The sequence below is a fragment of the Lissotriton vulgaris genome, chromosome 1_2, assembly GCF_964263255.1.
Source record: "Lissotriton vulgaris chromosome 1_2, aLisVul1.2, whole genome shotgun sequence".
Lineage (NCBI taxonomy): Eukaryota > Metazoa > Chordata > Amphibia > Caudata > Salamandridae > Lissotriton > Lissotriton vulgaris.
This window is the reverse complement of record NC_141686.1, coordinates 316477-329092: the sequence shown is the minus strand read 5'-3', so window position 1 is coordinate 329092 and position 12616 is coordinate 316477. Positions and strand designations below refer to the sequence as shown.

Below are 12616 nucleotides of genomic sequence, written 5' to 3'. Positions count from 1 at the left end.
AGCTGAAAGGACGTGACTGTGGTTTCGGTTAGAGACATCTGAGACCTTTTGACAATATATGTTTTGCCTATAGTCCTTTTATGCAAATATAGGGTGAAATACAATTTGAGTCCCGCTCGTATATTTTTACTACTTAGAGCGGATAAGAATAAGATGCAACATATAGTGTGGACATTGTTTAGAGGATAAATAAAGTAGGATACCAAGCATATAGTATATTACGAATTTAGGAGAGTAGGTGATATATATGGAATCAGATTAGAGGCACAGATGAAATATAGTATTGGTCATTTTGCCTTAATTCCATTAGACATTTGTATACAACATTTACATATGCTGTTATACTTATCTCTGGTGTTTGTAAATATTTTATTTTCCCTGTAGGTACCCGCACTTAGACAAAGGACCTATGTAAGGTAAAGGCAGAATTTGTTCTGCTTATAGGCGAGATTTTTAGCTCTACAGGTGCGTTTTTCACAATGTTGGTGTGTTGGCACTTGACACGCACACTGGGGGAACACTCACCATTGTTATGTGTGTATAATATTATTACTGTATTTCTGAAGATATGTTTTTGTTCTTACAGAGACCAGACCAGATGGAAGCTGGTCCGCATAGAGTTTATATAAGTATATTTTGTTTATCACCAAGTACAGCAGAGTGACATGACAGTGGTCCTGATGAATGCTGCACATTATATACCTAGGATACTAATTTACAGACCCCCAGGCCCCATAGCCAGGTTCGAGGAGAGTCTGGTTGAAGGAATCATGGAAACCGCACTGTACAATGACAGGTTTCTGGTACTCTGGGATCTCAATCTACATCTTGATAACCCCTCAGAAAACGTCAGTAAGAATTTTGGTCAGGCACTGAAAGCCCTCCAACTAACCCAAATTGTAAGAGGCCCTACCCATCAACTGGGTCATCTGCTGGACCCCATATTTGTCAACTGGGGGGAAGCGGAAGCTATGACCCCAATTCCCATTCCATTGTCGGACCACTATTTGGTCCCTTTTTCCATACGAATCCCTGGAAGCAGACCCCCACAGCCATCAGTCATGTACCACCTCAAACGGAAATGGGCTACTTTCTCTCAGTCTAAATTCTGTGAAGAATTAACGAAAGGAGGAAGCCCAGGAGGGGAGGATGCTGACACGGCCAATGCTAACCTCTGCACACGCATTAATCAGGCACTAGACTGCACAGCCCCTTTGCTAAAAACCAAATCTGGGGGACGCGTAAACAAAACTGCCCCGTGGTTCAACGCTGAACTAGGAGTTCAGAAAACCGTACTGAAAAGAACCGAAAGAGAATGGCGCAAGACTTTTCTGAAGAAACCAGAACTAATTATCTAACCGAGAGACAAACCTACCATGGACTAATCAGAAAGACGAAAACAGCATACTTTACGACTAGGATCAGTGAGGCTGGTAACTCGACGAAAGAGCTGTTTTCACTCTACAAAACTCTTTCAAGCGGAAACTCAGCTATTGTCCCTGATGACTGCTCGCCAGAACTGTGTGACAAAATTGCAGACTTTTTTTCAGAAAAAATAACAAATATCTATTCAGCATTCCCTACGCAGCCCAAAACCGGGGCAGACTTTGCTGAAAGCCCAAGGAAGTGGGGAGATAAACCAAGACTTACCAACTTCGTTACCCCTCCTACGGAAGATCTTCTAAAAATCTGTAGGTCGGTGAAGTCGGGCTCTCCTCGAGACCCAACCACACCCAAACGCCTGACGGATAGTCTAAGGGTACTAGAACCATACATCAGACATCTACTCGATGTATCTTTTAGCACCAAGACAGTACCTAGGGATTGGAAAAAGGCGGTCGTTCTGCCCCTCAGGAAGAAACCTACCATCAGTTTTGAGAAACTTGACAACCTCCGCCCAATTTCACTCCTGCCCTACCTGGCCAAGGTGGCTGAAAAAACGGTCAATATACAACTAATGGACTTCATGGAAAGGGCTGCCCTATTGCACGACACCCAATTCGGATTCCGCCCCCGCCATTCTACAGAGTCCGCACTGCTAACAGCAGTTGAGACCCTACGTCAGGGGGTGGATGAGGGACACACCATGGCCCTCATCCTATTGGACCTGAGTGCAGCATTCGACACTGTGGCGCACGACAACTTGCTACAGTGTCTGAATAACGGAGGAATATCCGAAGCTGCACTCCAATGGTTACAATCCTTCCTGACAGGGAGAAGCTTCCAGGTTCGCCAGGGCGACCACTACTCGCGAGACATAGGTTTGGGACAGGGCGTTCCCCAAGGTTCGTTCCTGAGCTCAACCTTGTTTAATCTCTATGTCTCTCCAGTGGCTTCAATTGCCGTGAGTCACGGATTGAGCATCGTGTCATACGCCGATGACACGCAGCTGGCTATCTCCCTATCGCGGGCACCAGGTCTTGCGATGGACAGTTTCAGGGATTGCATGCAAGAACTTGCAACCTGGATGGCCACCAACTGCCTTAAATTAAACGGCAACAAGACCGAGGTGCTCGTTGTGGGGAGGAACCCATCTGTTTGGTCATCGGCGTGGTGGCCTCCATGCCTGGGTGAAGCTCCCATACCCCGCCAGGGAGTCAAAAACCTTGGCGTATGGCTCGACGCTGACCTATCTTTTGGACCCCAAATAGACCGAGTTGCAGGTGTTTGTTTTAGCGTCCTAAAAACCATAAGGAAGGTCCTTGACCTCCTTCCTATGTCAGCACGGAAAACACTGGTACACGCCCTTGTGACATCACGCCTAGACTACGGCAACCTACTTTACCTGGGTACCACCTGCAAAGCTATGAATCGCCTTCAGGTAATACAGAATGCGGCAGCCCGTCTCATCCTAAAAATCCCTAAACGATCAGACACTAAAGCCGCTCTCAAAACCCTCCACTGGTTGCCAGTAAAAAGCAGAGTGGAATTCAAAGCCCTCTGTACATGTCACCGCATCCTGGCTAAGAAATCACCTATCCCACTCCAGAACCTAGTGACAAGGTATACACCTGCACGCGATCTGCGTTCCTCATATGGGGGCCTACTTCAGGTTCCTAGGGTCAAAAGGGCCCGTATGGGCGGACGCTCCTTCCGTCATCTGGCAGCGAAAAGCTGGAATTCCCTCCCTCTCCATCTCCGTCTTGATCCATCCGAATCCAGCTTCCGCAAGAACCTAAAAACATACCTGTTCTCCAGATAACTGATCACTGGTCTCCAACCTCGCATAGAGTTCTTCAGTTGTAGCGCGGGGACACGCTTCTGCGTAACCAAGCGCTTTATAAGCTACCCTTATTATTATTATTATTATTCCGGTCCAGGAAAGACATGGCTTGGCAGTTCGGGCTGGACTGTTCCCATGAGGCACGGGGTCAAGGCTGATTTGCATATGGCCATGTCTAATCTGCCGTGGTGTGGAGTGCAAAAAAACGATGGATTTAGGCCCAGATCTCTGTATTGGGGTGAATGTATGACATTTTTCTAAATTCTGTCCATCAACTGTTGTTTTTGCAAATTATATACCTGGCAGAAACATGTTGACCTAGTCAGATAGGTTATATCTATATTCCTATTGTTACACTGGCTTTTAACTTCATCCATTAGGGATACTGATTAAAGATATTTTCCCTAGTTGAGGTGATTTTAATTCACTTTATGTTATAATTTTTGCCCTCTGCCCCTTACTCACATATCACATTGGAGTAGAAAACACCTCACGCTCCTCTCCTGCGGGAGAGTTGTAGCCTACACAGTTAACCTTGCGGTCACTGTGTGCAAGAGGGAACCCAATGATGAAGCATGTCACTTGCGTGGTGAGTGAGGGTTCTCGTCTTTAAAAGCAAATGCTTTTTTCACAATACTAAAAGGAATTCTACACACATGAGGTTTTGTACCATTCGGTTATCCTTTGTGAGATGATACCTAAACAATAGAGCAGCCCCTCTCCCCAGTGTATGGCATTTGCCCTTCAAGGGGGAGCTGACCTTTTGGGCCCACACCTGTGTAGGTTACTCCCAGGGAGAGGTAACATCTCCTCCCACATAGGCTTCTATTGTGTCCTTTTCTGGGAGTTATTTACATGTCTCCCAAGGAGGGCGAAAATCGGTCTCAGGTACAGACCCCATGTGCCACAGTCAATGGGGAAAGAGACTTTGGGCCAAAAAAGTGGCAACTTTGTAAAAGTTGCACACCGCGACAAGCTACATTATTTCCACTTGAGCATCAAGTTGTGTTCAATGTAACGATATGTGATACCTTACAGAACAGACTTTAGTAGTGCCAGTCAGAAGTTAGCAAAGCTGAGGTGTCAGCCTGTAACTCTGCACTCGCCAATAGGGCTACTAGTCTTTTCCACAGTAAAAACAACTGAGGGTTTTTACTGTTGGAACATGTAAAAGTGCATGTTCTACTTTCTAATATGCAGCACCCTGCCTTAGGGCTCGACATAACTACCTTAGGGGTGAATTATATACATTACAAAATGAAAGACTGGGCTTTGTGATTGCTTTAAATAGCAAAGTCAAGCTATTAGTTTAAAACTACTCTTCCAGTCTGCAGTGGCAGACTGGGAGCCATGTTTTAAGGTTGTAATATCATGGGTTGCACACCCAGTGATGGAATCCCTGGGGTGACCCTCTAAAGTACAGGCCCTGATACCATATACTAGGGGCCTACAAGGTTATGCCAATTGGGTATTAGCCAATGAAACATACATATCTTAAGGTACGAGCACTTGCACTTAGGTCTGGTTAGCAGGCCTGAGTACACTGCTACATTTGAAAAACCAGCAGCATCAGTCCAAAACTTTGGGGGATAACCATACCAAAAGAGACACTTTCTTAACAGTAATAATAAATAAATAAAATAATAATAACCACAATTCTATCAATAATAACTACACTTCTACAGTGCACTCTATCATTTGTACTTAAGTAATGTAATGTAATGTAAATAGGGACTTATAAAGCACACAGCTGCTCCACAGAGTGTCCGGGCGCTACAAGACCACGAGACAAACATCAGTATTCCTGCCAGGTAAGAGGGCGGCCGACCGTGCAATTGCAGGAAAAGCCGGGGTTTCAACTGTTTCCTAAAATTCAAAAGATCTTGCACCTGCCTAAGGTAAAATGGATGTCCTTTCCATAGCCGGGAGGCCAGGACTTAAATGGAGCGACCTACCAGACGAGAGTGGGAAAACTTTGGGGTAGTCAACAGAAGCTGTGAAGAAGATCTCAGGGCCCTCTGCGGGACGTAGTGCTGGGTCTTTTTCCTAATGTAATGTAATGCTCACAAGTGTTAATACCCAACTAAACAATTCTCATTTTATTCACTTTGAAAGCATGAAAAGCTGAGTGAACTTTGCGAGATTCAAACCTGTGACAGTAAACTTACACACAAACCTCTACAATGCGTGCATTAGTGTATGGAGCTGTTTTATCTGCTGTGATATCTTTTCTTCAAATAGGGCATATGAAGGTGAAGCATTAGCAAAACATTTGTATCCTCAATACCTAATTCACTATTAACGAGCCTGAAATTCATTATTTAATGTATGCTGTAATTAAATTAAAACAGCCATCTTTGAACTACCAGTTTTATCCTGGTCATGTAATTAGAACACCAAGAATCGACAAGTAAAGTGGGGAACAAATTCTAGTTATTTAAAATAAACACTTTTTGCAAGCTATTAGATAGAAAGGAACCATAGTCTTAAAACTATTTCTGTTGTGGGAATTGTTTTTTATCAACTTACCTGTCAGCAATACTAGATGTCTTGCCCCCAAAAGGCATCAATATCCCACCCCATAATGAGGCTGAGAGAACCTAAAAAAATTAAAAACAATTGATTATAAACTAGTACAGGTGTGACTTAGGGCTGGGATTAGAGTCTGGCAGGCATCTTCCAATATGCACCTGATTAACTGATGCCTTTCCTTCTCAGCAATGCTTTAAAAAAAGACAATGTTTTTACCCATAATTAGTTTCTTAGATCATCAAGAAGTTCAATGAAAATGACAATCGATAATACTTCAATAGTAGGCCTGAAGGGCTCACATGTATCTACTTTAACCAAAGTTCAAAACATACTCTTATGGTGAGAGGGAAAATGTATTTGCTACTGTCAGATTCTCAGAGGACTTTTACAATTTGATAGATGTAGGGCCTCATTACGGGAAGACCGCCAATCCTATGGTGTACCCACCCACCAGATTCCCAGTTGATTCCAGGGTAGGCAGGTGGTATGGAGGCAGTGTCACAGCAGCGGCTGTCAGGCTCATAGGAGAGCCTAACAAGCAGATCGCCGCCGTGACTGCGCCTACAGCACGTTCTGGAATGGCGTGGCATGCACCATGTTGTGCATGTCACACAGTGCAGGAACAAAGGTGCATATATAGGGGGCAAAATATGGGGGGGGGGCACAACATGTACACACCTCCATGGGCATATTCACTAAGGGGCCCTGTCCGGGCCTCCTTACATGCATGTGCGCCACCCTTTTTATGGTGGCGTCACTGACGACGCCAGTATCAGAACTGCCAGCATACTCCTGCCCCTTTCCACACCGCCACTGCCACGGGATCCTAACAGAGGTGGCGGTCTCACCGCCACCCTCTGAACACGGTGAGCAGACCGCCACTTCGAGTATGGCGGACCCTGGACCGCCGTCCTCGTAATAAGTCCCCAAGTCTTTTCAAGTTAAAAGTGCAGAAAGTCAGAATGGTCTGTAAGGAAGTGAATAGCTCACTGCTAGATTGTGATTTTAGTACCCAGCTTTATGAGGACTGTAAACCATGGAAGGAATTTATAGGATATAAAATTCTTAACATAGTAAAAAAATATATCCTTCCCATCTGGACCAAATTGAGAGTTACCACGTACTCTAAAACACAGGTTCTATACAATTGATCAACAATATGATCAAATCTCCCCTTGGGAAAGCACTGTGTTCCACGTGTATACTTTGCACACATTCAAAATCCTCTATAGGCCAATGATATATTTAAAAAATCCTTCAATCAAACTAGTACCACAGCAATATAGAGAAGCTCCAAGCTTTTACAAACACCACTAACAGTTACAGATAGTTTCAATATCAGTATGCATAATAGTCTAGTAATCAAATCATCATCGCACTAGTTAAAACATTGTTATACAATAACACGTTCACAAATCAGCGCAAAATAAAACGTTTTCAAAAATGTCAATGAAAATTATATATATGCAAATAAATATATGTAGATAAAAAGAGGGAGAGACACATAAGACAGCAAACAATTGTCTATTACAGTAGTACCAATCTGCTTACAACATAATGCAAGATACACGATGTGCTTCTAGAGTCACCATCCATCATATCAAGATATTACAACAGGTATGGTAAATCAAATACACTGACGTGTTTCAGTGGACTTCTATAAAACTGAAACATCTCCCTAGGTTAGATGATTTGCTGGAGGAGTACCAGCAATCCTGTGAAGAGGTCTTCAAAACATTGTGTGACTCAGTTTATGATTCAATTGACTTTTAACCATGACCAAAATGAAAACGTCAAGATTTCATTCTTTCAAAGTTCCATGGTTCACGTCACCGCCATCAGTTGGGGCCTGGAAACGGGGCCTTGACTTTTATATGGGGTTCGAGCTACCGATTTTCCTATCCCGGGGATGTCCCCAGAAACACGTGAAGATTTGGAAGAGGTGGGCTGATTATCGGGGTCTATATCTTGAACCAATTGCCTCTACAATACATAATGAAGATCTGCCATAATGACCAAATGTTGGGGATTTCTTCTGTGAATGATAATACATATATTTTTACATTACGATTGATGAGACTGTACAACAAGTTGTGTATGGACCTTGTGACACTGATGTTTTGAGTTGGCAATGTTTCTTTGTGTTTAATTAATTGTATAGCATATTCCATACTGCAACTATTGTGTATCATAAATGTTGACATATTTACCATTGCAGAGATGTATACAAATGCTGCCCCGGTATCACCTGGGAAGGCTGTGTCTGTCAACAATAAAATTTGTTGTGAAAAAAAAAGTTCCATGATACACTGCCACTCTTAAATCCATGTAACAAGCCAGTGACAAGCCAGAAACCAAATGCAGAAAACGCCAACAGCTAGTAGATCAACTGGAACATAGGAGGGCCATTTAGGTACATAAAAGTACCATGAAAGAGCAGAACAAAGCCTCCCGTAAACCTAGAAGCCTACTTCTCAGGCCCAGTGTTACCTAATATTGCTCCATCTTCCAGCTTGTGGCAGGTGCTTAATAATTTTAAAGAGAAAAATAATAAAATCCCTCTTGGCATGGCCATGATAAACACCCAGATTTTTGGAATATTGTACCCCTTTACTATGTGGATTGAGATGTGCAGTCGCTAAACCACCACTACTGCTCTTAAAATTTGACATTAAAAGTATAAGTTCAAATCGATGCTTCGTCTACAATCTTTAAAACCAAAATCCGCAGATATGGGAGGTGGTGGTGGTGAATGCAATGTTAGGGTGTGCGGACCTGCATCATGTTTCTCCCCTTAAAATTACATGAAATGCCAGGAAATTATGCAAAATGCAGTTTGAAGTATCGCGACTGAAAACTGTGCTCTAAGGCATATCTCATGTTCAAAAGTCACTCGAGATATAAGACTAGTGCACTGTAAAAAAAAAAAATCTACTCTCATTACCTGCCTCCCATAAGACATTTTAGGCTCGACCCAGTACTCTACAGCAAAAGATTATATGAAATTTTGCTAAGCTGATATTTATGACACTTCATGTAAAGTGTAACACCAAATTGTGCAAATTATATGAGCATAATGAAAAAATCTGCATGGGCTTGATCAGAAACGGTTTCAGAGGGCCACAGGGCAAGTACGGGTTACCGGGCCCCAACTGTGGGAGTTGAGGCCTTTAACTCCTAATGTGCTGATCCTTAGCTGCACATGGGCTCTGGTACGATCAGCAAAGCATTCAACACGGTTCACTTCACGGTGTCCCTCTCCTAGGATACAGGGGTATCGACTTTATCCTGCATTTGGGCTGTGACTAGATTGGTACAGCAGCTGTTTCCTCACACCTTGCAACAGGAATAAACTCAGAAAGAATGAACTCAGAAGGATTCCCCACTGGACCTCGCTCCCTTCGATGGTCTCCTCTTCCTCAAAGGCCACACTGGTCTTGGCAAGCAGGCAGGCAACAATGCTCCAGGCCAGGTGGTCTTGGATTCAATGGGCGATGTCCCCTCACCAACAAAGGAGACTAGTAGGCCTTGCCCACCCCGTCCTGACCACAGGCAGTCTTGCAGAGCTTCCCATCTCACACAGCCTGTCTGGCTGCTTGGAAGACTGCAATATTTAGGCTCTCAAACTCCCCTTCTTATAGTCAAGTTCCAGACACCAAATGTGATTTAGAGTCTGGGTCTTTGAAGATTATGTTGGTGGGCTGCATCTTTTGAAGTGTCCACTCCTCTACCCTCTTCCGCTTCTTGAAAGAAGTCTGTCACAGCAGGAGTGACTCCAAAGCTGATAGCCCTACAACACTGCCCCGGGGAGGGATCAGAGCTCACACCTGGATGCCAGCCATAGTGATATGCGTTTCAAAAGGTTAGCCCATTCTCTTATCAGCCCCATCTCCTTCCTGAGATGTGCCCAGGTCCCTTCCTTGTGATCTCCCACTGAATGAAAGAGCACCCTTTGAGGTGCACTGGGAAAGCCTGGCTCGCTCCCTCATCAGTGTGTGCCCCACCCAGCTTACAGTAATGAAGCAATATGCAAATCTGTCTGGGGGATTGCTTTACGGCTTCATGTTTCACCATGCAGGTCTGGGACTCCCAAAATGGAACCCAAAGCTCTCCATGTATTGTACCATTCACAAGAAACACATACAGCCAATGCATGCATACAGCATATACACACTGCACAGCACTATAACCTTCCTCTACCACTCATAGGCATGCATACATCCAGCACATGCATTTAATGTGCACGGACTGCAGATCACTGTACCCTTCATGTACTGTACTGCTCATAAACAAACATGCATGCATGCATGCAGCATATGCGTTTGACATGCACCCACTACACTCTTCATGTATTGTACCACTCACAGTACAGATACACTCAGCACATGCTTTAAAACCTGCACGCACTACAAATCACTACATCCTTCCTGTACTGTACTACTCACATTAACAAATGGTGTACTGTACAGCTAGCCTCCTTTCCATAAGCTAACATCTACATGGTGGAGGTAGGGTGCAACGTTTGCTGGGCTCCCGGAGGGATAGCAATAAGTGGAACTTCAGTTTGGCTCTCACTCTGGGACCCAGAGGGTCCTTCGAGCAGAATTAACAAATCAAAGGAGGACCAGCGGTAATTCTCCAGGCCATCTACAAAACAGAAGCAAGCCCATATACTGTGGCAAGATAGTTCTCTTCCTCCATCACTGACAAGAAGGCACCTGCAGGCATCGTCCAAGGTGAATGTAGGAACAGTGGTACACTGGGGAGGATAATGATAGTACCCAATGATGGGGCATGAGCTGAGAGAGCGGAGGACTGGGGATGCCGTACACGCTGGAGAAGTTCCTGGGGAGCCAGGCCAGGGATATGGAGGCCCTTGTATCCAGATCTGGCATAGCAATGTGGTGAGGCTGAGGAAAAGAGAGCAGTGCTTGAGAAAACGCAGACTGGCGATGGAGGTACCCTGATAAACAGCCCTGTAACGTAATGGTTATCAGTGTATCAATACTGGATGGAGTTACCCTTGTAAATGTAAAAAAGTGAATTTAATTGTGGTTGTTTGGAGAGCTATTGGAGTATAGTTTACTGATTGATATGCTTCCCAAGGTGCAGAGATGTGCCAAAGATACAAAGAACTTCTTTGCCTCGCGCTCGGCAGACACTGCTTTCTCATGATGATGGGCCATTGTGCTGCTACTCGAATGCAAGATGAGGCACTGATCATGGACTTATACAAGGACACAATGGGGATTCTAATAGATATTGATCAAAAAGTCACAGTATTAGAGGGATAATCAGAGATGTACAGATGGGAGGGTAACATGAGACAAAGTTTGGAAGCTTAGAACAGCAGGTTTTAGATATGACGTGCCAAGCTTGTGAAATAAGGAGTGCATTAAAATCTTTGAGGACTTTAACATAGGTTGTCTCAGCCATGGTTCATCTGGAATATGATACAGGGTAATAAGGTAATACAGTGAGGGCACATGCTTGCGACTTCTGGATCTCTATCAGGTGTAAAATCCTGAGAAATTGAGAGCCTGTTTCTCCAAGCAGAGATATTGGGGCCTCAGACATAAAGGAAGTTAGAAATCCACAGGGCGTTCCCATTTACAAAAGCAAGTCTCTAATTTGAAGACATCCGAGGCTGAAACAATAGAGGTAAAGTTGGGGACATCATAGCAGTGAGATGATTCACTGAACTGGCCTTTAAAAACTGAGAACTCGCCTACAAAGTACTGGTGTTCACTGTCTTTTTTTTTTTTTTTTTTTTTTTTTTTAAAACCTTTATTTATGAAATGCACAGTACACAGCGTCTGCCTACAACCCCGCAGGGCCGGCCGCTATGACATACAAAAAAGGACACAAAGGAAGCAATTCGGACAGGACGCTGTTAAAGCCAACTATAAGCAAAGAGTATACTGTGGAGTAGCGAGCAATTGTATGAGGATAGAGAAAGGTTTAATTTTATGATTTTGTCGAGTACGAATTATAACACTACAAGGAGAGTGGAGGCTACTAAATGACCAGGATAGCTATAATCAATCGAAGAACACTGAACCCCGACCCCCAAAGAGAAGAAGAAACATGGAAGAAGAAGAGGAAGAAGAAAAGAAAAAGAGAAAGAGGGCCATAGAAACAAAGAGAGAACATAAAACACAACCCATCCCCCCACCCTGCATACCAGCGGAAGGCCACGGCCCACCCCCCCCCAATAGGCATGCCTGTCGCCCCAAGAGAACCCCCAAATGGGAAAGAGAATAGAGAGAGTGAGAAAGAACATCCCACTCCCCAACTCCCGGAAGAGGAGGGAGGAGCCAAATTCAACGTATCTCCGGTCCCCCCCCGGCCCTTCGAATCAAAATCTAGGAGTAAATCAAACAAAAGGCAGTATCATGTTCACTGTCTTGAGCTCAAAAATCCAAAGTAGTAGGACAGAGGTGTGCAATTAACTAAGACCTGTTGATGGTTGGCTTTAAAGCACCATTATGGTACCCATCAAAGATACATGTACATAGTTTTTTTTTTAAACTATGCCTTAACTGACCCCCGGGTGGTGAGAACCTTCTTGGCAAACAGGAAGGAAAGGGACTTGCTGATGGTTATTGTCGAGGAATGGTTGTATGATGGTGTTGAGAGATTGTGTAGCTGCCCTAAGGTTAATGTTTTGTCACTCTTGATGTTTCACTTTCCCCTCCTCCGCAATCCCCATTCCTATCATATCTACTGACAAGTTTCCCTGTTGAATAAGAGCCTTATTGGGGGCTTACTTGTAGATTATGTGTTAGTATAGTTAAATATGGCATAAGTTAATAATGAGCTTTAGCCTAATGTGTAGCAGTGTAAATCCCTTTCTTTTTA

General features: G+C 44.0%; 1 protein-coding gene across 1 annotated transcript in view; it reads right to left on the bottom strand.

Annotated features, from left to right (window-relative positions):
* Positions 1–12616, bottom strand: part of SAMM50 (SAMM50 sorting and assembly machinery component) — a 199078-nt gene that overhangs the window by 56002 nt on the left and 130460 nt on the right. The window contains exon 11 of the mRNA XM_086952726.1: positions 5753–5823. Coding sequence (XP_086808852.1) covers positions 5753–5823 — 71 coding nt within the window. The remainder of the gene's footprint in view (positions 1–5752; positions 5824–12616) is intronic.